At 43.6% G+C, this 26,795-nt stretch overlaps 1 protein-coding gene across 1 annotated transcript in view; it reads left to right on the top strand.

Annotated features, from left to right (window-relative positions):
• The window catches only part of MDFIC2 (MyoD family inhibitor domain containing 2), an 85,456-nt gene that overhangs the window by 42,756 nt on the left and 15,905 nt on the right, over positions 1-26,795 (top strand). The window contains exons 3-5 of the mRNA XM_054975548.1: positions 3,975-3,989; positions 13,270-13,338; positions 19,473-19,688. Of these exons, the coding sequence (XP_054831523.1) occupies positions 3,975-3,989; positions 13,270-13,338; positions 19,473-19,688 (300 nt within the window). The remainder of the gene's footprint in view (positions 1-3,974; positions 3,990-13,269; positions 13,339-19,472; positions 19,689-26,795) is intronic.

Consider the following 26,795-nt stretch of genomic DNA (forward strand, 5'->3'; position numbering starts at 1 on the left):
ATGTGTAGGGAGCCAGCACCAGGGGACCCCACCAGGAGGCACAGGCCCTGGCAGCTCCCCTACCTCACTGTGTGCTGATACTGGCCCAGAACTGGATCTCCAGTTAGTAGGTGAAAATTAAAATGGAATTAACATGAATGGCACAGTCCACATGAATTAACATAATACAAAAGCACCAGCAAAAAATGTGCTTGCTGCTTCTGTGTACCACTACTACCTCTCCCGCCAATATACCCTGCTCTGTTCTGTGGGTAGCTATTGGATGTAAGGGAGTTCTGACCTCAGGTTTCTTGTCTGGAAAGTGGTGTCCTTCTAGGGTTACCAGTCCCCTGGAGTGGGCAGGGGATCCCCCACTCCTACTCTCCACTGCCCGCCATTACTCACCTGGCCGGGGGGGGGGGAGTCATGGGAACAGGCCGACTGGGACTGTGTGATGACATAACTTCTCATGAGTGACATCACTGCACCTCCCTGAGAGCGCTCTTGTGCTTTGCAGCGAGCTGATTTGGGCCCCAAAGGGTCAAATCGGACCTGTTTGGGGACCAAATTGGCCTGCTGCAAAATGTGCAGGTGCAGAGGTGCGCGTGAAGTGAAGACAAGGTAAGTACCAGGCCCCCAGTCCCGCCAGGAGGGTAAGGGAACCTGGCAACCCTATGTCCTTCTCATATATGTTTGCTATTTGTTTTTCCTGGGCTGGAAATTGCATGGAGAAGGGAGAGACTACATGAGGTAGGGACTGGTTTAAAAAAAAAATCAAAACTTCTGTATATTTTTTATCTTTTTAAATGCAGACAAGCACTAATTTATTGTGACAGTTATGCAAATAAACTATCCTTTACTTTACTGATCAGATGCATGGGGGTGATAAAGAGATAAAAAAGAACCCTTGATAGGAACCCTGAACTGGGCAGAGTACTCTGTTTCCTTTCTCCAGGGAAGCAATTAGAGGACCTTACCTCATTCGGGCCTTCTTTATCTGGAAATTGTGACTTGGATCCCATGGACAATTTCTGCCAATAGAGGTTTGTGTGTGGGTGGGTGGGTGGGTGGGTGATTTAATTAATTCTCCTCCTCATGCTGTTCCTGAGGCTCTACTTTCCTGCAGGAGCAACATTTTGAGGATATTTTGAAGTTGAACTGTAGTGGAAGTTAGTTATGGGGAAGTCCTACTCTGAAGAAGGAAACGCTTTCCATTCATGGGAATCAATGGTGCATCCAAAACCCATTCCTTTTTTCAAAAAAAAAAAATCCTGGCCTTCCTCTTTTCAAGGGCTGTGATACCCTCTAGATTTCTGTATAGGGTTGCCATCTCCAAGTTGGGAAATTCCTAGAGATTTGGGAGGTGGAGCATGGAGAAAGCAAGGTTTGGGGAAGGGAAGAACCTCAGCATGGTATAATTCCATACAGTCTACCCTCCAAAGCAGCCATTTTCTCCAGGGGAACTGATCTCTGCGGCCTGTAATTCTGGGAGATCTCCAGCCACCACCTGGAGACTGGCAACCCTGTTTCTGTACTGTATCTGATATATCTTTAAAAGTCCCAAGGAAAATTATTTTGCTCCTTTTCTGGAGTTCATTGTTGTTTTCTAGGATTGAGCAACCCTATCTTAAACTTCTTGAAGATCCAAATGCAGAGTTCAAGGTACACATTCTGGATATGTGGAAATTTTGGGGGGGAAATGGATCAAATATTGTTTTGTTGGTTTGGGGTCATACCTTGAAAAGTCAAAACAGCAGTGCCCATTGGGTTGTGTGTGTGTAAAGTTCCTTCAAGTCACACTGGACTTATGGTGGCCCCAGAAAGGGAATTTCAAAGCAAGTGAGAAGCAGAGGTGGTTTGCCAATGCCTTCCTCTGCAGCATCTTCCTTGGTGGTCTCCCATCCAACTACCAACACTGCTTAACTCCTGAGGTCTGATGAGATCGATCTATACCATGCCTCCTTCCTTCCCTGCCCATTGGGTTAAAGATGTAATTACTTATCTATGAATCTAAGAACCTATCTATATGCAGCATTATTAACAGTTGGTAGCACTGGTACTATTGTTTATATAAATTTTTTTAAAAAGGTTTCTGTTTCCGTATATGGTTAAATGTATGAATGCTATCACATTGTATTTTCCTAGTTAGCCTAATTGTAAGGATTCTTCCTTAGTGCCTATGTTAGACAGCAATTGGGCTGGTTTACTCAACCAGTGTACATAGAGTAAACACTTAGAAAATCTAGTGTGTGGCCCATTTATCTGCCACCATATACAAGATTTATGTTTAGGCACATCACACCAAATGACACATTTTAATTTTTCTCAATGTATACATGGATGAATAAGACTAAAAGGCCGCAGGTGGGCACACAGGTATGACATATGCAGGCATGCATTGATGCGTTGAATGCTGACGGTGATTCTTTTAACCAGATGGTATCAGATGTATGGTTTTTTGAGCAAGGCCTTAGTGGTAGATGTCACGATTAAAGCACTAATGGTGTGACAAGCAATGATTAGCAGACGCATTGTTGAGCTACATGAATCCTGCTTTTTTCTATGGCTCAAACACACGATATAATGTAAGGTTTATGCAAGGGGTGAATCTGGGCCAAAAAGAATGTATCTTAACTTGTGGCAGAATTAGGAAGTTTTGCTACTTTTTAATACCAAAGACTTTTAAGTCTTAATTTACTTGTCTTCTGAGCATAATACGGTAGGTGGGTCTGGCTGTGGTTGGTGAATTTCATAGTGTGACAGCAGTATGCTATGCCTGTAGGTCAAAGGTTTATGATCCTGGACATTAATCCAAGACTGACATTGGGAAATGGAATAAAATAAGAAAGAACACAGAGGGAAATGCAACTAGAAACAAACAATAAATAGCCTAGTTTAGTTTGGATGACCGGACAAGCGGGGGAGGAGTCAGTCCAACACACCCAGTATGGTCTGCTAGAAGGTATTCTACCCACCCATGTCTTCCTTGGTGATGAGAGGAAGGACTTACTAAATGCTGGTTTCTGCTGATTCCTCCGCCTCCTGCCATTCATAGACAACCCCCTTCAAATTTTGATCTTCGGTGTTGGTGGACCTTAAGGAACATCATAGGAGACAAAATAGAATCAATAGAAATTGCAAGTAGAATCAGCAGAAATTGCCATAAACAGACTTTGCAGTTGTGTTAATAACATACACAATTCTAAGTTCCTTGGAAGAAGCACAGGATTAAAAAAAATGATAACCAGATAATATGCTAGATACATTATTAGGTGAGGTGCACAGGCAATAGTACACTATCCATTGGCAACTATTATGTTTCCTAAGCTTTTATAATAACATAATAATAACATTCGATTTATATACCGCCCTTCAGGACAACTTAATGCCCACTCGGAGTGGTTTACAAAGTGTTATTATTACCCCACAACAATCACCCTGTGAGGTGGGTGGGGCTAAGAGAGCTCCAGAGAACTGTGACTCGCCCAAGGTCACCCAGCTGGCTTTGTGGAGGAGTGAGGAATCAAACCCGGCTCTCCAGATTAGAGTCCCGTGCTCTTAACCACTCCACCAAACTGGCTCCTTTTAATGAGCAAAACGATGGCCAATGCATGAGGAAGTGGTCTTACTCCTAAACAGCAGAGAACTGGATACAGCTGCTTGAAGGTGATAAGTGGCTGAACTGATAAACATTGAATTCAAAGTGTGTTAATATTAGAGCCAAAAATAAAACTCTATAGGTCCAAATTGGAAAAAAGTTACTGACTATAATGGAAAGGGACATAGTAGTGGACCACTGAGCTGATTGGAAGTTACTCTCTGATTAGACCGTTAATCACTAATAAGTATGACTGAGACCAAGTGACTGAGGGTCAAACTACAAGTGACAAATGACACAGGTTGGACAATTGCCAGCTTCCCTCAAGTTTTGATGGGAAATGTAGGCAGCTTGGTGGAATGTTGGACAAGTGACAGTTGAAAAGTCCATTGGATAGCAGTTGGAGAGCCAAGCTGCAAGACCAGGATGCCTACATTTCCCATCAAAACTTGAGGGAAGCTGACAAGTGTCCAACCTGTGTCAGGCGTCACTTGTAGCTTGGCCCTAACTCTTGCTAGTTTGGAACCCAGTATTTTCATGCCACCATTATTCTACCAAGCTTCAACTTTATTCTGGACTTCCAGCTGTAACTTTAGTGAGACATCCGCTCAAAAACTAAAAAGCTGATAGTACAGAAAGTGATATGGAAGTTGCTTAGGGTACATTTTTGGAATGTTCTTCCTCCCATCTCAGTTCACACAGACACAAAGACACACACACACACACACACACACACACCTCTTTTGTTCTGTCAATCTGAACAGAAGAACTCATGTGATGTAATTTAGAATGGAGCTTGCTTTCATTTTTTTTTTCAACGAAAAGCTTTCACTCAGGAAAAGCTTTGGGAGCTCTGGGGGTATAGCTTAGCTCAAAGGAAGAGAAAGAAAGCAAGTTTGCATTGACAGCTTGATCCCAGAGAGAGGTGGCTGGCTGCTTGTCTAACAGGTCCTCTGGGTCTTGATGAGGCAGAGACAGAGGAACAAGTCATATTAAGTGAGCGTGTGCTGCCAATGTTAAAGGAACAATTACCATTATTCTGCATAGTTCACTGTTTGCTGCTGCTATATCCTTCAATAAAACCTCTTTTCACTTGCCAATTGGAGCTTGTCATGTAACAATATTTCTCATGCACAATACACAGAGTAAAATGCCCTTGTGTTTCTAATACATTTGGAGTCGTGAACAATAGTCGGATACTGACAGCAAAAAGTGCCGGCTTTGAATACAGAGCAAATGTGAAAAGAGGGAGAGGGAGAATAAGGTCCCGCCTCAAGTGAGAATAAAGGTGGAGTTTGGCCTAATTTTGATCCAGAACCAGAGGCACCTCTTCTGAATGACTTGCATAGGGCCAGAGGCATCACTGAAGAACATAAAAAAGATCTCTGCTGGATCGTCAAATCAACAGTCCATCTAGTCCAACTTTTCCCTCCCTAGACACCATCCTCAAATCTCCAGTAATTCCCCAATATAGAGAGGCCACCCAAGGTCCATCTAGTCCAGGCTAAAACATTTCAGTTCTTACTGTGTAGTAACAGTTCAGGCAGGCAGAGGCTGGCACTGGAGCGGCAGTGATGGCAGTAACATCTTGTTTTCCTTAAGGGCAAGTCTACTAATCAATCAGATCCCAGGAAGATAGACTTGAGACTTTAGCATTATACCAATTAATTCCACTGGAGGAAAGAGGAATGTCCCTACCAATCGGGTCATTGAAAAGGGAGGAGGAATGCCAACTACTCACCCACGTCCATCAAATTTGATTTTTTTTTTTGCACTACCCAAGCAATGGCATTGTCTCTCTGCCAATCGGTTCCTAGGAGCATAAACCCTTCCTGCCTATCAGCTTCAGAATACAGGGAAAGGTTTGGTCTGGAATGAAGGCCCTCTGAAGGGAAGACAAAGAGAAATGCATCACTCCAGCAGCTCCATGGGACTGGTCTGTCCACCCCTCCATCAGGGGGGACTATGTTCTGTGCAATTTTGGTGCTGTTAAGTGCAAAACCAGAAACTTGTTTCCCCAAACCCTTTGAAAAGAACAGTGTGCGAGTGTGCATGCACAGCCATCACATGTGCAACAGGCCACAACGCATGATAATGGAAAAAACCAAAAGAATTAGATCTGAACCTGCAACAGCCCACCTGGAACAAACCCATAACGGGAATTTCTTCAGAAGCCCCAGATCCAAAACTGAAACAGAAATTTTCTCAGCACACAGCCCTTTTGAAAACCAAAAAAATGGGGGAGGGTTGGAAAAATTTTGTGGTTAGTATTGTGTTAGTAACCGTAATTTAGTTCAGCTATGCCTGCTCAGAAAGTACCAATAGTACTAGTGTGGATAGAATGAGCAATAGGAGAGGAGTACAGTGATGCCCTGGGGGAAAGACAAAACAGAAGAATAGCAGACTGGAGGGGAGAAGGTTGGTTGTGGCTCCCTCCATCTGCCTGGAGGTCTGCCCCACTACTATCTTTTCACCACCTTGAATTCTGGCTTGGCTGGTGACAGCAAGAGGCCTCGGGAATGCCTCTTTGCTGAGGGGGCTGCATTGTTTTCCTCTCCTTCATGTGAGACAGGTTGGACTGAGAGTGTGTGATTGGCCCAATGTCACCCAGCAAGCTTCCATGGCAGAGTGATGATTAAAACCTGTATCTCCAAGATCCTAGTCCAGCACTCTAACCACTACACAGTGCTGGTTCTCCAGCGTGGTGTAATGTGGATGTCTCTGTAGCAACTCAGAGAGGCATGCCATGGAAGACTCTTAGGTGGCAGTCTCAATTTGCATGGGAAGCTAGCCATGTTGGGAGTTGGGCAAGACCCTGAACTTGCTGCTTTTGCTGTGGTGGCTGCCCAATAATTCAAGCAGGTTAGTTTCCTTACAGAAACATATGCAGCAGCAACTCTTCCTTTCCAAATCTATCCTTTTAAAAAATTCAGATATTTTCTCCTGAGTGCTAATTTTTATTTTTTTAAATATAGTTAAAGGTAACTTTGAAAGAAGAAAAGGAATATAAACAATATATAGTGACTCTTGACACTCCATTGCTTTCTTAAACGAGAATAATAAAAATTTGCAAATGAACAAAAGAGTGGGAGGAAGCTATCTGATTTACAATGTTTTTGAGATAAAGAACACTATAAAAAAAGATCAATGTGAATAATAAAGCATTGTTAACTGAGTCATGACATTTCTATTCTCAGGGAAAATTTGAAGAGTAGAAGTCTGCAAATGAGCACCTTGTGCCATTTTCAAAGTAGGAGGAAGACATATAATTATAATTTTTGAAGTGATGAGAGTTTTATTTAAATTGTAGGGAAAATTTATTGAAAAACATATCGACATCAATATTACATCAATTGCTTTAATTTTATTAAACTGGATGTGGGAGACAAAACCTTTTTCTTCACTTCCCTTTCCTGCCATCCTTCTCTCCCACTTTTCATTTTGTACAAAATCAGGCTACAAGATGTCTTCCAGAGAAAGAAGTTTCTTTATTAAATTGTGGGGGAAGGCTTGAAGAACATGAGACAAAGCCACTCCAAATGTCAACACTACCATATATTTATCCCAATAATTCCTGTAGATGAGACCTCTTGAATACACATATTCTCAAAATAGTTTTAACCTTCTGTGTCTTGACTGCCTTACATAGAACACTTTTTCATGTCACATTTTAATACATGCAAAATTAGCATTTTAGCACATAGAAAATAAAAGAGATTCCTCCCAAGTGAACATGGCATACACTATATTCAATACACATTTTCAGTGTACCCCTTCAGTCATCAGACTGGAACTAATTTTTATATTAATAGAAAACAATCCCATTCATAGCTCCTCTTGTACATCGGCCCCTCTGTGTAGCATTCGCCTCCCCTCCTGCTGGGGTTTTCACCAAACCTATAGATGTTCACTTCTATACATATGAGGAAGTAAGCTCTGGATCACGAAAGTTCATGTAGAAATCATTCGTCTTAGCCTTGAATGTGCTACCTGATTCCTGTATAATTATATTACAAAAAACAAACACTGGAATCCAAGTCCCCAAAGCAAGCAAATGCAACTTAGCCAGCCGATATAACCAGTTTGATGGTCCATGAATATGATAAACATCACCTGAGGTTTATATATACAAATTGACAATGTATAAAGCTAGAGCTTTATAACTGAAAGACGGTATTCTCCCATATGTTCCTGCCCAGGATTTATGACCACAAGGAGAGGCCTTCCTGATTGTCGCATCAGCCAAAGAAGCTCATTTGATGGGTACATGAGAGTGGGCCTGTTTGGTGGCAGCCCTACAATTGTGGAACAGCCTCCCCAGGGAAGTGCACCTGGTCCCCTCACTCTCAGTCTTTAGGAAGCAGATGAAGACAGTTTTATTTAGAACTTCATTAAATTAATTTTTCTATTTACTGATAGTTTCACATTTTAAAGTTTCAATTTTAAACTGAGGGTTTTTTGTATTTTTATGTCTGCTATATGCCTCTTTGAGTCCTGTAGATAGGCAGTAGGGATGCCAGACCCCCAGCAGGAGCGGGGGATCCTCCGCTCCCTGCCCCACTTACCTGGCCAGCAGGGGGCATGCACCTTCTGTGCGCGCTCCCCTGTGGTGTTGCGTGCTCCTGTGCACAGCAGCCACCTGGATCAGGCCCGTTTTGGCCCGGATCAGGGCCTCTGCAAAATGCAGGAGTGCTCCTGTGCTCCACAGCAGCCCAAATCGGGCTCATTTCGGGCACATTTTGGTGTGGATCGGGCCTATTTTGGACCACTGTGAAACGCAGGAGCTGCACGCCACAGCAGCCCTGATCCAGGTTGTTAATTCATAAGCTTGCCATTAAGTTGGAAGCAACTTGATGGCATATAACATACACAATCTCCAGGGTCATAGATCCAGAGGAGTTAGCCGTGTTAGTCTGTAGTAGCAAAATCAAAGAGTCCAGTAGCACCTTTAAGACTAACCAATTTTATTGTAGCATAAGCTTTCGAGAATCACATTCTCTTCGTCAGATGCACGGAGGGGAGAAGGAAACTGGCCAAATATAGAGGAGGAGAGGGGGGGAAGGGGGGAAGGAGGAGAGGGGGGATGTAAACAACTCCTTTGATATGGAGATGCAGACAGCTCCTTTTGGTGTGGGGATCAGTTTGCTTGTGTAAAGATTCAAAGGAGTTTGCCATGTTAGTCTGTAGTGAGAAAAAAATGGGAGGGGGTGGCTTCAAAGATAGCACAAACAAAGAAGTCTGAGAAGCCACAAACACAATGATACGACTTAATTGGTTCTATACCTTCAGAACCCATGTTAAAGGCACCATGTACAAACAAAAAGCCAGTGAATCAATAAAAATAAAGCTCCTGGCTGGAGTTGGCAACGGGCTGGCCAGCTGAAGCTTTAATCCCATTTCGCACTATTTGCTTCCTCAAAAGCCACGTTATATCTGTCCCAGAATTTGGATCTGTAGGATCTCTCTGCTGCTCTCTAATGTCTTCCAGGTAGTTTATTTCTGGGGCAGCAAATAGTGCGAAACGGGATTAAAGCCTCAGCCGGCCAGCCCGTTGCCAACTCCAGCCAGGGGCTTTATTTGTATTGACTCACTGGCTTTTTGTTTGTACATGGTGCCTTTACCGTGGGTTCTGAAGGTATAGAACCAATAAAGTCGTATCATTGTGTTTGTGGCTTCTCGGACTTCCTTGTTTGTGTTAGTCTGTAGTAGCAAAATCAAAAAGAGTTCAGCAGCACTGCAGCACAAGCCCTCGATAACCACAGTCCTCCCAGAGGTTACAAGCACAGACATCCAGCATCCACACACCGCTCCAAATCTGGGATCTCTGTATACATGAAGGCATGATTTGTATAATATTTTTGAAGCGACAAAGAGGAAAATGTTTGTTTGCTGCAGCTTTGAGGAGATGAGGGAAAGAATTGATCTCTGTTTGAGACTACTCGGATTTGTCTGGGCAGGGGAAGGTGTGTGTGTGTGTGTGTGTGTGTGTGTGTGTGTATGTGTGTGTGTGTGTGTGTGTGTGTGTGTGAGAGAGAGAGAGAGAGAGAGAGAGAGAGAGAGAGAGAGAGAGAGAGATATTATTTTGGGGAGGAGATAGGAAAGAAAATTAAAACATAAAATGTCTGATCCAGAAGAAAGAACATTGCTTCAGTTCCCTGATAGTGGGAGGGCAGTCCTGTGATCCTGTGAGTGAAGGAAAATAAATCCAACATATTTTGAATAATTAAAATAATTATAAACCAACTCAACTTCATTTATCATCTGTGATGGACAGGTTAAGTCCTGTCCCTCCCTACCAGAAACAGCCAATGAGAGCAAACAGAATGCTGGGGCTGGTGGCAATTGAATCCATCAGGACAATTAGAAATGGAGAAGGGTTTTAGGCTGCTGAAGGGAGTAACGCAAAGAAAACTGGCTTCTGACACCTGCTATATTTTAGTGTAACTACCCACTATTATGAAAGTATGGGGTTATAAGTTCACATCTTAATAATAATGTATCCAAGTGTTTGAATCACTCACTCCTATGTTGTTCACCTTGTAAATAAACATTATCTTTTTTCTGCTTTAACCCTGGTTGGCTGAAGTTGTTAGCTTAGGGAAACACCACACACAGTCAGTTCTAGCTGGTCACAACCAAATTGTATGAGAAATTAAATGGTGGTAGGGTATAAGCAGGGCCGGCGCCAGAGTTTCTGGTGCCTGTGGCGACGAGCACACACCTCTGACTGCGTGATGACATCATGTCATCATGCAGCACGAGATGGATGGGGCGGCGCGCGGAAGCTTCTCCGTGCTGGGGCGTGTGGGGGCGGAGGAGCGCACAGCAGAGCTGGCATGGCTGGCTCCAGCAGTAGCTGCAGCCAGCCAGCTCCATGCTGCTGCCGCTGTCACACGCCTCAGCTGGGCGCAAAAGCCCCGAGCCGCTGCTGGGGCAGCGCACAGAGGCTGCTCCGCGTGCCGCCCCAGCAGCGGCTCGCGGCTTCTGCGCCCGGCCGGGGCGTGTGGGAGTGGAGGAGCGCGCAAGCCAGCCCCATGCCACTGCCGCTGCCATGTGCCTGAGCTGGGCGCAGAAGCCCCGAGCCGCTGCTGGGGCGGCGCACGGAGGCTGCGCCCGGCTGGGGCGTGCGGCGGTGGTGGCGGCAGCAGCACGGGGCTGGCTGGCTGGCTATAGCAGTAGCTGCAGCCCAGTCATGCCAGCTTCGCTGCGCACACCTCAGCCCCCGACACCCCCTCCGGCACCCCTCCAGTTCCCTTGCGCCCGAGGCCACCGCCTACCTGGCCTCCATGGGCGCGCCGGCCCTGGGTATAAGGGAAAAAATGCTGAGTTTTCTGTGTCCAATAGCCTTGGCCATTTTGCTGGGTGAATTTAGTGAATTGAAGTAACAGGCTGCCTGTCTGGTAAAGTCTCTGGTAAGAGGGAAGAAGGGACCCTGTGTGGATTTGGATCAGGGCTGTCTGTCTAATAATTAGGGACTAGACAGGTGGTATATCATAACTGCTCTGATCTTGTTAGGCCTGTCTAGACTGCCCTGGACCTGTCTAGAAACTACTCAGGTAGTATATTATGACAGCCCAAAACATAAAAAGTGAGGTTTAAAGGGGGTGGCAGTGGGACTGGAAGTCACATCATCAACTCAAATGTATAATGAACAAGAAAAAGATATTTAAGAGTTGGTGAGAAAATGATTTATTCTTATTTTCCAGACCAGTTAAAATATTATGAATCACTTGAGCCTATTAACAGTTTAAAGCAAGATAACATTAACAGAAATGCATGGGATATGGTCCTTCCACACAGGCTTCAGATTATAATGGGCCTACTAGAACTGATTACCTACTCATCACATGACTATAATCTAAACATTTAATAAGATGGGATCAAAAATCCACTTCCTTTTTCAGAGATCACCCAATCACTTTTCACTGCTACTGCATCAGCAAATCCTGTAATCCCAAGCCATTATGAATTACTTACTCATCATTGTAAATCAAATGACAAGAGGGTTGCATAGTTGAATGATGTCATAAGCAATCCACTGTATATTTATAGCATCGTGTGCAGTTTCCTGTTCTTATGTTACTATAATAAACATTTTCAAACCTCTAAACATCCTTATACCGCAAGCTATGAAACAGAAAGGAGATTTGAAACAAAATCACAACTTATTTTTTCATTTCAGTTCACAAACACAGGATTTTTAATCTTGGGACTCCAAGTGCTGTGACAGTATATGGTGTTCATATCTTTATGCAATGCCAGGGTGTCCTTTCTTCTCATTAGAGAAGCAGTACAGGATGCCAAGTTTATTTTTATATTGATTTATTAAAATCTCTATACCCATCTTGGCTCAACTCAGCTTTAGTTGATCTGGGGATAGATGCAGTTTCTGTAATTGCAACTGCTCTAGAATGGGATGGCATGAGAAAAGATAAATTTAAGGGGAAATGATATAGTTAGACTGGGACAGGGGAGAGCTGGGTACAAATCCCCACTCAATTATGAAGCTCACTGGGTGACTCTGGGAAGTCAAATCTCTCCCACAGTGTCAACTGCCGCATTGGGTTCTTGTGAGGATATATTAGGGAAGAGAGCGCTGTGTATTGTGCTCTGAACCATCAGAACAAAGGGTAGGGTAAAATGTAACAATTATTAGAGGTGCATACTAAAAAAAAAAATCAATTTCAGTTTCAAATCTGGGGTTTCTGAATGAATTCTGTTCTGCTACTGGCTTGTTCTGGATGGGCCAGTACCAGTGTAGATCTAATCCATTTGGGGTTTTTTGTTATCATGGGTTTCAGCCCGTTGTGTATGGATATTTGCTGTGTACCTGCACATGCACACTGTTCTTTACAAGGGGGTTGTGGAAACAAGATCCTGGGGCAACTGTTTTTGTCCATAACAGCAACAAAATCACACAAAACACAGTCCTCCTTCCAAATTATTGCGTTTGAGCACACACACAACAATGGGGTTCAGTGTTTATGGACCCTGAAGAATGCATGGGGAAAGGTGTCAAGGCGAGTGTTGGGTGGCTGCGTGTACACATACACTTTTGTTTTCAATGGGGGAAGGCAAATTAGGCTATATTCATACTTAACCAAGAAGGGAGCTCTGATTATTGAAGGCTTGCACCCTGAAAATCTTGTTGGTCTCTAAGGTGCCACTGGACTCAAATCCTGCTGTTCTATTGCTGACCTACACAACTACCCACCTAGAAAAAGAGGAAATGATCTTTGGTTTCCTTCACAGGAAGGGAAGTCGAAAGATGTTCCTCTATTTTCTCAAGTTTTTAACTAGTAAAAGTGGGATGACTTGGATGTATTTCTGGCTCATTTGTTTAGTTTCCCACACCCCTATTACTGATCAAACATCACTGTAGTTAAACAGAAATTATCTGCTTCCCAAATGTATGGTGTGGGGGGCTCAGAATCTCAGACACTACTGGAGTAAAATCTCATCCCAGAGGCTTCTGTATTTTCCAGTGTAAAAAGAGATTGTGACTTCCTTACGTGCTGTCTTTCAATCAAACAGGCTTTAGCAAAATCAGAGGAATTAATGTCAGTTGGGTGAAAAGGGGCCTTATCTGCAGGTTTTGCTACATCCACTCTCTCCTTTGATTTGTAATCTACTTTAAGAATGACCCCTGGATATTATTTGCTGATGGTGTTATTGTTTGATTTTCCACCAAGACAGCTCCACCAGCTCCCTTCCTCTGCAAGTTCTCCCGATCGTACTCCTGAACACATCCGATCACCAAGGTAAGACCCAGTCAGTAGAAATGGATTTGAAAAGGGTGTCATATAATCTGCAGATTCTTTTATCATAAATATTTGTTTGTTGGTTGGTTGGTTGGTTGGTTGGTTAGATTTATACCCTGACCTCCCTGTGAATGGGCTCAGGGCAGCTAACAAGAAAATACATCATACATTAAAACCATATACAAATATCTAAAAACACCATAAAATTTAAAAACTAAATATAATACAAGAGTAGTGCCATGAACAATACAGGCTACAATAAATATCTAAACCATGGATATAGCAGTGGCACAGACATAGCTCTCAACTAGGTTGTTGGCTTTCAACCAAAGGCCCAGTAAAACATCTCTATTTTGCATGCCCTGCAGAACTGTAACAGGTCCCGCAGGGCCTGGATCTCAATCAGGAGAGCGTTCCACCAGACTGGAGCCAGGGCCAAAAAGGTCCTGGCCCTGGTCAAGGCCAGATGAATGTCCCATAGGCTGGGGACCACCAAGAGCTGCTTGTCCACAAAGCTCAAAGCCCTGAATGTCAGGCTATGGATGACAGGCTATGGCAGATAGATCCCTGTACCATTGCTGCAAGAATCCAGGCTCTTGGTTAAATGGTTTTATTCAGAAATAAAAGCATTTCCACAGATATGACTATAGGGTTACTCAGAAGCAAGGTAAGCTACTAAGCAGTAAGAATCAATTTGACAGGAATGATAATATGTGGGAAAACCCTTCCTCTTAACTCACACATTTACTCCTTCCCCCTCCCATCAGCCAAACAGGACTTTTGGTGTGAATGTATCCTAAGAACATCTCACATATTTGTGCTATCAAGTCTAGACTCTGAGAAAGCAGGAGATCAAAGTTGTAACATAGCAGTGCATGGAGCCCTGGTGCCGGAGACCAGCCTCACGCGCACGCCCTGTACATGCGCGCCCCAGACTGCGTGATGACGTCATCACGTGATGACGTCATCACGCAGTGCCGCTGGCAGGTGGCTGGGGCAGAGCAAGGAGGCCACACGCACGCTGCACGCCACCCCGGCCGCCTGCTGTCCCTGGCCCGTGGCTGCTGCGCCTGCCCGGGGGTGGGCAGCAGTGCGGGGCTGGCTGGCGGTGGTGCGGGACGCGTGCCTCCGCCCCCGGCACCCCCTCTGGTGCCCCCTCCGGTCCCGCGGCGCCCACGGCCCCTGCCTCACTGCCTCAATGGTGACGCTGGCCCTGAGTGCATGGGAGTGAGTGGGATACACGGTCACAAGCACTGAGAGTTTCTACAGTCCGTTAGATAAGACACCTGTAGCTTCTATAAGCCCGTGAATGCAAAACAGTTATGGCATTGGTAATATGACATCAAGTTACAGAAGGAAACATTGGTTCAGAACAGCATCACTGGTTCATCATGAAAATAATGGCATGGATGGGGCACAGACATGACACGGCAGGGGACATAGTGGGAGAGCCGGTCCCACAGGTATGCAGGTCCCAGTCTGTAAAGGGATTTAAACATTAAAAATAGCACCTTGAACTGGATCTGGAACTGAACTGGGAGCCAGTGCAGCTGGCACAGCACAGGATGGATGTGTGCCCGAAATGGCATCCCAGTAAGTCCATGTGCTGCTGCATTCTGGACCAGTTGTAAGTTCCAGGTCAAGCCCAAAGGCAGCCCAGCATAAAGTGAGTTACAGTAATCCAGCCTAGAGGTGACCATCACATGGATTACTGAAGCCAGGTCCTGGGGCGAGAGATAGGGCACCAATTGCCTGACCATCCAGAAATGGAAAAAGGCACATCTGGAAACAGCCATGACCTGGGCCTCCATAGGGAGTGTGGCATTCAGGAACATGCCCAGACTCTTAACCGTCAATGATGGCTGTAATGGCACACCGTCGAGGGTTGGGAGCCAGGGTCCCATGCCCACTGCCCCATGAGCCAGATACAGAACCTCCGTCTTCAGAGGTTTCAATTTCAAGTAACTCTGATGCAACCATTCTGCCACAGTGTCCACACCCTTAGCCAAGGAATCTGGGGCAGCATCAAACTGACCGTCCATCAAAAAATAGAGCTGGGTGTTATCCACATACTGGTAACAACCCAGCCCAAAGCTACAAGCCATCTGGACAAGGGGGTGTATATAGACGTTAAACAACATTGGGGAAAGAACCATCCATGAGGGACACTGCACACCAAGGAATGACAGGCAGACATCTATTCCCCAAGCGCCACCCTTTGTCTTTGCTTCGACCATGGAGAAAGGAACCAAGCTACTGCAAGGCTGTTCCATGAATCCCCACAGTGGCAAGGCAGTTGCTCAAAAGATCATGATTGACCATGTCAAATGCTGCCATAAGATCTAAGAGCGCTGACCACTCCGATCCAGGTGTTGCCACAGAAATTCCCTTGCTGTACCAACTTCACTAATGAAAACACAACACACTGACCTAAATTCACAATTCATGATGACACAGATAGAGTTATATATTATTACCCTCTTTGTAGTGCCAGTTGGGATGTATTTCCCCAAACGTGATGCATCAATGCACATACCAGTCTGTAGATATATAGATGTTCCCTGAGATATATAGATGTTCCCTGAAGCATTGTGATCTGATGTGGCCTTCAGCTTGAGAGGGGTTACCCTTTCATACTTTTTCTAAGTGGTACCTTGAAAATTTCTTTCCTTCTATAGCACTGGAAAATTCTTGGCAATTCCTTTTAATGGTCTGCCCAAAGATACCTACCATTGTAACCTGAATATGATGATATTTCACAATAAGAAAGAACTCTTCATCTTCTGTTGAGTTATGCCAACAGAATTTTGAAGAAAATAGGACTGTTTCATGAAATCATAGAGGTTTGTTGTTCTGTAATTTTTTTAAAAAAAAACTGACACTGTGTGCTCTGATATTTAGAATCCAGCATTTCGAGTCTGACATCCTGTCGATGCTTAATTGTAATTTAATTTTTGTTTGACTTGCATTTAAATGCATCATAAATAATATAAACTATGCATTATGTATTTTAAATGTCTATTGGTCTTCATTAATTTCCTCCCAAGCTCTGGGCCTATTATCATACCAATACAATGCCAAAAACTCTAAAGGAAAAGCTAACCACGTGATTTCATGCTGGCCCAGAATAAACTTGATTTCTCTAGACACTTTCTGCAAGCATTACATTGATAAAAGACATAATGTAGACGGACCCATAGCTGAGCTGAGGGTAATTGCATAAAAATGAAATGGAGACCTATAATTGTGCACCTCTTTCTTCTTAACAACAATGTTTTCTGGAAGGCAGGATCCTGCTTGTCATAGCAAGATGCTTGTTAGAGTGATCGTACCAGGACTTGATCTGGCTGTAACAAGGCACGTATAACATTACTTAGTGGAATGCTTTTCAGAATAGGAGTCTGACAGTAAAATGCACTCTATTTTCATTCTTGCACAAACAAAAGAGTCCTTGAATGACAGCTTTTTTACCTTTTTCTTTGAAGGTGGCTTAATGGGGAATTCAGGTTAAATCTATGCCTTTTATATTTCTAGTTTTGATTTCCTTTCCATTGGCACTTGAAGGATAAAGCTCGGCTTGATGCATAGAGCAGCCTGTGGATAAAGCAATGCTAATCTAACATTTGCTGATTATTTCCTTCTGATTTCTCCATTTAGTGCCATTGAATGCTGATGTGCATTTAGCAGAACATAACTGGAATTTTTGAAAGTTGATATGGATTTTAATTTAAAAAAAAAACTCAGTTGAAAATATGTTTAGTTAAATTTCCCAGAAATGAATGGTTATTGGTTTAATACCATCAACCCAATGTGACTGAAATCATAAAGGCAGGGTTTCTAACAAGGAAAGGTCTTTGGGAATGGGTTTCAAGGCAAATAGCACGAATATGTCACCATGCAAGAATCCGCATCAAGATCAAGTTGCATTGTTTCATTTCTAAGGAAAACCAAGTTGGAAGGCTAAGCTTCTGACCCATTATACATTTCTTTTTATCGCACTACTTATTTGCATTTGTTCAGTGAATTTGATCCCAGTGAGTTAGATATCAAATGCATAGAGTCTATAATGATCCACCCCTAATAAAAATGGTGGTCCGAAGCCCACGAACCAACAAGGGTGGGTGCCCCCTATTTTATTGGTTCATGTTTATTTGTTTAATGTTTATAGTCTGCCTTTCTCACTGAGACTCAAGGTAGAATACATAGTATAAGTCAATATAATCAATGGCTGGGCATTCAATAACAATACAATAGGTTATGGATAACAGACATTTGAAAAACAAGCATGAATTCAAATACAGAGCAACAAACAATGCAGAAACAAAACATAAACAATATGAAACGATATATTAAACAATATGGAAACTAGCCAGTAGGAGTATTCTTACAGCAACAGAAAATACCCAGAGACTACAGTCCCTTTCCCAAAGCATCTCTCTGAAATTCTCTCATTTTATTATATCACAGCCTGATACTTATCTTTAAAAAACCTCTTCAATGATTCAGTTTTGGTTAGGTTGTGGAAAGCCTGGAAGCTTTTCTGATCTCTCCAAGCAGCATGTTCCACAAGGTAGGGACCACCACAGAGAATGCCCGTGAATGGACAGTTGTTGATTTTGCACATGTGCAGGATGGTACTTGCAGAATGCCCTTCTCAGGTGAGCGAAGCTACTATGGTGGACCTAGGGTAAGAGGCAGACTTGCAGATATGAGGAACCAGGTCATGAAGGGCTTGAATTGAGCCTGGTAAGTGATGGATAGACAATGGAGTGACTAAAGAATGGGAGTATTATGCATGCTTCGACCAGATCTCATTAATAATCAAGCTGTGGCATTCTACACCAGTTGAAGTCTCCAAGTTGACTTTGAAGGGAGACCTATGTAGTAGGTCCAGTAGTCCAGTAGTCCAGTAGTCCAGTCTCAATGTTACTGTGGTATGGATTCATGTGGCCAGATCAGCAATTTCAAGGAAGGGGCTGTCTTCTAGGCTAGGATGACTTTGAGGAAGGTCTTTTTTTGCAGCTGCATTAACTTGCTTCTCTAGTAGCAATGCTGAATCCAATATAATCTCCGAGCTCTTAATGGAGTCTGCAAGGGTTGACTGAACCCCACTGAAAGTGGGAATACAATGTATCTCAAGAGTTCTTCCTCTTCCTTATTTGTTCACTAAACTTGATTAGTAAAGAAGTAAAATTGCTTCCATTCAACCTTTCACCTTCAGACCAGTGGCTTATGGTGCTCAGCTCTTGCAGCTCTTTCTTATTTGCTCAGAGTAATGACAATCACCACTTTGGGGGAAGAAGAGAATTGTCCTTCAGGCCAGATTGACCAGGGATTCTGGAGGTTTTTTGCCTTCCTCTGGGCATCACTGGGGAGGTAGGGGTAGGGGGTTGTAAATTTCCTTTCATAGTGCAGGAGGTTGGACTAGATGACCCTTCCAGATTAGTGATTCTATGAAACCTATTTGTCTATCCAGGGAATCAGCATTCATGGTTATTTAAGAATTTATGATCATTAAATACCTCATAGTAAACTATATAATATATGTATATAATATATTTATTGTTTCAATATCCATACACAGAGATGTTGTGTCGCTTGTCTACTGATAAGTGTTTGGGTGGTTGCAGGAGGAAGACTCCCAGACTTTGTTTTATCCTGAGACCAGGATTATCTTTCCATGGCCTTGCTAGTACTTAACACAGGAGACTGTAGGATTACAAAACAGTACCACATTCAGTTAAGATTTTTCTGTTAAAAAAAAAAGCAAGGAGACTCCTTAGGTCTCTCTCAAGAATTAAAGTAATTGTCACAGCTGGAATGTTTCACAACCAATTTGCTTTAAAATCTCTATTCACTGAGATCGTATACCTCAAACAGCCCCTCCCTCAATAGCTGCTTCTAAATGGATTGAGTAACAGAAGAATAGAGTGAGACAAATCTTTTAGACTCACAATCTTTGTTTGTGGGTAGTTGAATTGAGCAATCAAAGATTTACCCTCACAGGAACACATCACTGAATATCAAATATAGTGACTTCAGGGTCTTACGTGCATTTAGCGTGTGAGCTATATGGCAAGTGTTAAGCATTAAATCATGATGAATTAATGTTGACAATATCTTTCCCACTCTAGAAAGTCAGCTAACAATTAAAGATGAGAAACCAATGAAAAGTATTGTTCTGAGCTCGGTATCAGAATTTAGCATCACAGATGTGCCATCCAAGGACGCCAACAACGAGAAGAAATTGTCAGAATCTTGTACATCTAGATTATCATCTCTTGAAACATGCAGGACACAATTCAGCTACCTTGAAGATAATGCATCAGTCCATGAAAGAGACAGCAACGGTAGGTTTTGAAAACTAAGATGATTCCTAGAAGTACTCTAAAGTTTCTATACATGTGTTTGATGAAATGTATGGAGAAAGGGGATGGGAGAGAGGGTGAACCTCAAAAAAGAGACTGCAAATTTGTGGTCTACATGTGTTGGGCTGAGGACAATTTGATGCTGAAAGGCCAGGGTGGATTAGGGCCAATCATAAGGGCTAGGGATGCTGAGCATGATCCAGATATCTTGACCATGTGTTTGACTGAACATGTGCATATAAGACACTCAGAACAATAAGGGAACTGATGTATTGTCGAAGGCTTTCACGGCAGGAGAACAATGGTTGTTGTGGGTTTTCCGGGCTGTATTGCCGTGGTCTTGGCATTGTAGTTCCTGACGTTTTGCCAGCAGCTGTGGCTGGCATCTTCAGAGGTGTAGCACCAAAAGACAGAGATCTTGGTGACACTGAGAGACCTCTGTCTTTTGGTGCTACACCTCTGAAGATGCCAGCCACAGCTGCTGGCGAAACATCAGGAACTACAATGCCAAGACCACGGCAATACAGCCCGGAAAACCCACAACAACCATCAATAAGGGAACTATTCAGAAAATAGGAGATGCTCTGTGGCAATTAAGAAAGGTAAACTCCATGGCTGGGATTATTAGGAAAGGGGCTGAAAACAAATGGCCAATATTGTAATGCCCTTTTTATTAAGCTATGGTGTGTGTGGACTCAATTGCAATACTGTTTATAATTCTGGTCACTGTATCTCAAAAACCCCTTATCCCACACCGGCTCAAAGTGCCAAGGGAGTGGCAACGTATGACTTACCATTTGTGGCTGTCGTACGGCTAAGTGTGTTGGGTTGGGGAAAGCAATGGTGACCTACCCTGTAAAAACTTCACTGCGAGACTCTGCGGATCTCTCTCGACGCACTATAGGACAGAAAGGCCTGGAGGGGGACGATCTACAGAGTAGCCGAGGGTCGGACGCGACTGTATGGCTTGGATCCAAGATGATTAGGGGGTTAGAGAGCTTTTCCTATATGGAAAGATTGAGGGGTCTGGGACTTTTCAGTTTAGAAAAAAGACAACTAAGGGAGTATATGAGAGAGGTTTATAAAATTATGCATGAGATGGAGAAAGTAGATGAAGAGAGGTTTTTCTTCTTCTCCCATAATCCAAGCACTGGGGATCACCCAGTAAAGTTGATAGGCAATGGGATTAGGATGGGGGGGGGGGAAAGGAAATTCTTCTTTACTCAACAAGTAATTCAGTTGTGGAATTCACTGCCAGTAGGCATAAAGATGACCAAAAACATCAATGGCTTTAAAACGAAGATAAATAGATTAATGGAAGATAAGTCGACTAACAACTACTGGCCATGGTGTATCAATCGAACTTCCATATACAGAAGCAGCAAACCTCTGAATACCAGTATTGGGAAGCAATGCCGGGGAAGGCCTTGGCTCTATGCCGTTTGTCTTGTCCACCGTGGCAACTAGTTGGCTGTTGTGTCAAACTGGATGCTGGACTAGATGGATCATTTGTATGCAGGTCCAGTGCCAGGTTTTCTGGCACCTGAGGCCAGGGGCAGCTTCAGTGCTGTTGCTGCCCTCACGCACGCATGCACGTGCTTCGCATACACGCGTGCACCTGTACTGAGTGACAATGTCACGCGGCAGGCAGCTGGGACGGTGGGCATGCATCCTCCCAGCTGTCCCACTCAGTTACTCTGTGCGCTGCCTGAGCTGCCTGCTGCGCCTGGCCCACAGTTGCTGCGCCCGGCCAGGAGTGTGTGCTGGTGGTGGCAGCAGCATGGGGTAGCTGACTGGGCGGGCTGGGAGGCTGCAGCAGCTGTGGGCCAGGCGTGGCAGGTGGCCAGGGCGGTGCGCAGGTGGCTTCCCAGCCCTCCAGTGCTGCCACCGCCAGCTCCCCTCCACGCGACCCCGCCCCTGGCATCCCCTCCGGTGCCTCAGTGCTTGAGCCAGCTGCCGGACCTGCCTCTATGGACTTGCCAGCCCTGTTTGTATGATCCAGCAATTCTTGTCATGTGTTCTTATAGAATCATACAAATTAGAACCAAACCACACAAGATTGTTTTCAGTAAGTCAGATCTGGATTCTCAGATTCCTGGACATGGCTCACAGTTCTGAATTCCCCATTGTACATTCCCTGAATCACTACACAGCAGCTGCAGGAAATGCCCTGCTTGTGGGAGCCCGATTTGATTTGGGACCTTGGTGCAGTGCCTTCGTCCATGATATTTTCCCAAGCCAAAATGGCCCAGGAGGACAGCTATTTGCTTTACTTTACAGGGGTATGTGCAACTGAAAATGGGACAAATAACTCCCACTCAAGGGCTGTTTTGGCTTAGGAAAACAGTATGAGGGAAGGCAAGAGCCCCTCCTCCCCCTGCACCAATATTCCAAGCCAAACCAGGCCCCCACTGTCAAGAAACTGGCCTCTCTTAGTCCATTTCTTGGGTATTCAAATCTTTTGGACCTATTTAAGCTCCAGAAGGCCCATCTCTGAAAAATTACAGTTTCTATAACTTTGCAGATCTGAGAGAGATAAAGGGATAGGATGAAACTGAGGCACAGGTGCAGATGAGATCATGGGATCAGAGAGCTTCAAGGCCAAGAAACCAGAAGGGAATTTTGCACTCTCATTACATCTGTTTAGAGCAAAGAATCCTGGGTGAGAGTAAATTGCTCTGACTGTAAATGAGTTCCAGCTGCAGAGGAATGTGGTCATGTGTCCTAAAAACATTCACTGATTGGTCAGTCAGGATCAGGCCATGCTGAAGCAGCTTGGCATAAAACAAGAGTCTTCAGTTTAGCTTGGTCCCCATTCTGTGAGGTTGCTGGTGAATACCTGTCACCCCGGGCCCTTTTGTGTTCTGGACCTGAATACCAGGATAGGTCTTGCCCCAGGACCTCTGTCTCTGTGTTTTGGACCTTAGAGTTTTACATTGTGCTTCTAGTCTGACAAGCTAACATCTGTGTCAGAGGACCAAAGCCTTTATAATATTTTAGGGTAGTTATTTAGTTTTATTATTTTCTTTCCAGCCTAGCACCCTTTCTATAACTGTAATATTTTGCACATTCTTTAATAAATTTTTGTCATGTTATTTGAGTTTTGAGACTTCAATCCAAATCCAATACCTTGGTCTACTTGGCTACAACTACCAAGTAACTGTTTTTATGGTACTCAACCTGCAGGTATCCAGCCTTGCAGGGCTGACTTTTTGCTTAGTACTCCATATGACTAGACATTTGGTTCCTCAATCTCTCAGCTAAAAGTGAGTTCAGAGTAGGGATGTGCAATATGGGTTCAGTATTTGGTAAAATTACCAATTTTTAGCTGATTCAGTAAAATTCGGTGTTACCGAATTTAAATCTGTATCACCAAATGAATTTAAGTTTACCAAATATATTCAGTAAAATTTGGTAAAATTTGAGAAACACAGCAGTGCTGTTCCTTTGCTAAGGAACAGCAAAGAAACACTGCTTCCTACCTTTTGGGAGGGCCGAAAAGGGAGAGGGAGTGAATCAGAGGCAGAAAGGGGAAGGGGGAGTGTAAGTGGCCAGTCCTTGCAGCAGCTCTCCTTCTCTGGCCAAAGGAATTCTCAAGAATCCCTTTTTAAACTCCTACAAGGAATTACATTAGGAGGCTTGTCCCAGTTAGCCTCCAATTTGCTCTGGCCTGGAGATTGAGAGATACTGCTTGCTTGCTGCTGCTGCTTGTTGGCTTTCTCTCCTGGTCTGCTTTGGACTGCAACTGGATCCTGCTGCCCAGTGAGTGGAGTGAATTCCTGACTGCTGCCAGCATTGAGAGCCATAGACTCACTGGGTTTTTTCTCTCTTTGGGGAGAAGGGGGTTGGCCTGCTGTCTGGGAGTGATATGGGGGGGCAGGGAAAAGTGTTTTTTTTTTTAAAAAAAAAAAAAACCAAACTGCTTTTTGCTGTGTGGGGGTGGTAGTTGAGCTTTTGGGTGGGGCTTTGATTTCTGGCTTTTGAAATTAGTTATATTTACTGTTCATTTTGCTGCTTGTTCTTTTGAGGGGCTGTTTTCCCCTGTTGCTGGGATTTATTTACAGAAGTTTGGTTTGTGTTTTTTGCTGGATTCTGTTTTCTGTTGGCACCAAAATTTGGTTTGGTCAGGTGTTCAATTGTAGTTAGTTGTTCTTCTGGAGGGTGTGTTTGTTGGAATGGTTCAGTTTGTTATCTTAACCTAGTGGTGTTTGGATGTACTTTTTGGGTATCTTGAGAGAGTTGTGAAGTATGAACATTTAAAAAGTGTTTTTAAGATAGGCTAGTTGTAGGTTTTCCCCATAGGGAATAATGGAGATTGAAGGTGACTGGGGGCACCTTCTTAAGGAGGGCTATAAAATGCCCCCCAGGGTCCAATCTTCATGAAACTTGGGGTCCGTTAGAGGAGACTTAGGAGTAGTTCCCCTGCAAATTTGGTGAAATTTGGTCAAAATATGACACCTTCCCAGGACACTGGAAATTTCTGAATTGAGCCTCCCATAAGAAACTATGGCTGAATTTTACTGAATTAGCTCTGTATTGCCAAACTAAAATGGAGAATGAATTGATTATTTCCTGAATTCTATTTTTTTTCCAGTTCAGTCTTACCGAACCAAATCAACAAAATATTTTTCCTGTGCACACTTCTATTTCAGAGGGACTGGTGGTTGCTCCCATTATCCTGGGAGGTCAGGATTAACCACCACAGTATTGAGTGTTTTGCTCTTGACCTCTAGTTTGGCGATATTGAGTATACAAGGGGCCTTGACACCCATTGAGCTTTAAAAGGATGTTCCCTGCTGTTGCTGTGTAGCTGTAGGGAAAGTGTAACAGGGAACTGTGATGGACAGGACTGGCTCCAGCTCTGCCTCTCATGAGAGACAGCCAATGGGAGCAGGTGGAATTCTGGGCCAATCAGAGCTGGAGTCCATTGGAGGGGAAAAGAGGGCTTATGAGAGACCAAGGGAGGGAAGGGTTAGAGACAATGCGAAGAGTGGCAGCAGAAAGATAGCTCACTGTTAATCTGTTCTTTTATTTTGAAACCTTTCCTGTTTAACCTCGGTATGTATTTTAGTTTAAAATCTGTTCACTTCTATGTTCCATCATATAAATAAAGTTTATTTTTGTTTGGTTTAACCCTGGCTGGCCTGAACTTGTTAACCAAGGGAAAATATCTCTCTCTCACACACACACAGACACACACACACACACACACAATGGGCCTAGTGAATAAAATGGTAGCTGTGTAGATTGAGGGAAAGTAACTTCTGGGTTCCCTTTCCCCCAGTAGCCCTGGATTGTAGCTGGATGAGGGGATGTAAATATAGGGGACCAGCTGCCTGTCTGATGGAGCCTCTGGAAGAGGAGAGAGGGGATCTTGTGAGCAGGCTCACTGCCTGCTGTAGTGGAGGCTAGACAAGTGGTGGGTGGCGGGGGACTCCTGGCCTTTATTTGCCTGGGTGGCAAAAGGTGTGAAAGGCTTGTGAGTCTGAGGGCCAAGCTACAAGTGACGAATGACACTTGAACAGCAAGTGTATTTCTCCCTGTTCACTTGCCCTCCACTCAATCCACTTGCCGTTCAAGTGTCATTCGTCACTTGTAGCTTGGCCCTGAGAGGTGGGGTCTACCCATCTATATACCTGCGACATAAGAACCTACATTCCAAAATTATTAAAAACTGTCTTTTGTAGATTGACCCTACGTTGTATGAGCACATATAAATATAACCTATCGATTAGATTGCTGCAATACAGTCTATGTGGGGCTTCCCTTGAAGACTGTCTAGAAGCTACAGCTGATACTGAATGCTGTTGTCAGAATGTAGACGGTTGTGGGTCATAGGGAACGTATTATTCTAGTCCTCTTCCATCTACACTAGCTCCCAATTTGCTTCAGGGCTCAATTCAAAGTGCTGGTATTGATCTTTAAACTCCTTTGTGGCTTGTGACCAGCATACTTGAAGGACGGCTTCTCCCATACGAACCTACTCAACTGTTGTGGTCATCTTCCAAGGCCCTGCTTTGGGTGTCTCTACCTTGTGAAATAAGACAGTGGTAACCAGGCCTTAGCCATGTTACCAAAATTTTGGAACTTTATTAACAGGGAGATTCATCTGTCTCCCTTTATCTTCTGCCAGCAGGGAAAGATTTTTTTGTTTTATTCGGCATCCTTCCAATAACTGTTATTGGCTCTCCTCTTTGGTTATCTTGTTATGTGTATTTGTATGCCTGTATGTTTTCACTAAATTATTTAAATATGTTATACATACTTTATTTTAAATATTTTATTATTTTAAATGTTTTAATGTTGGAATGTTTTAATGTTTGCCACCTTGGCAACCCTATTTGGGCGAAAAAGAAGTATAGAGACGTTTTAAATAGATAAGACCACTGCTGGATCACACAGGTGGCCCATCTAGTTAAGCATCCAGTTTCACACAGCAGAACCACTAGTCACCCTGGACAGCCAAATAAACAGGGCAAAAGGCCTTCTCCTGATACTGCCTCTTAGCTCTGGTATTAGTCAGAGGTTCAAGTAGAATCAGCCTCCTGCAGAGTCTTAAGAAGACGTTCCCACAGCTTCTTTTTGTCTGTAAGGAAAACAATCTGAGTCTGCAAAATCAAAGAGTCCAGTAGCACCTTTAACACTAACCAATTTTATTGTAGCATAAGCTTTCGAGAATCACAGTTCTCTTCGTCAGATGCATGCATCTGACAAAGAGAACTGTGATTCTCGAAAGCTTATGCTACAATAAAATTTGGTTAGTCTTAAAGGTGCTACTGGACTCTTTTTGATTTTGCTACTACAGACTAACACGGCTAACTCCTCTGAATCTGAGTCTGGGAAACCCAAACCTGACTCATTGAAAAAGTCCTGTGTAGTTTGGCCCCAAGTCAAATATATTGGAGGATTTAAATGCTCAATTTGAGAATATCTGTTACATATCTGGAACATTAAATTGAGAAATCCACATCAATCTTAGTCTGGTCCATATGTAAACTGAATAAAAACATATGAGAGAGCAATGTAAACTGCTGTGAGATCTTGATTCTTGAATGAAGAGTGGAACAGGAATAATATTTAAATAATATT

This window comes from Eublepharis macularius, chromosome 4, assembly GCF_028583425.1.
Source record: "Eublepharis macularius isolate TG4126 chromosome 4, MPM_Emac_v1.0, whole genome shotgun sequence".
Lineage (NCBI taxonomy): Eukaryota > Metazoa > Chordata > Lepidosauria > Squamata > Eublepharidae > Eublepharis > Eublepharis macularius.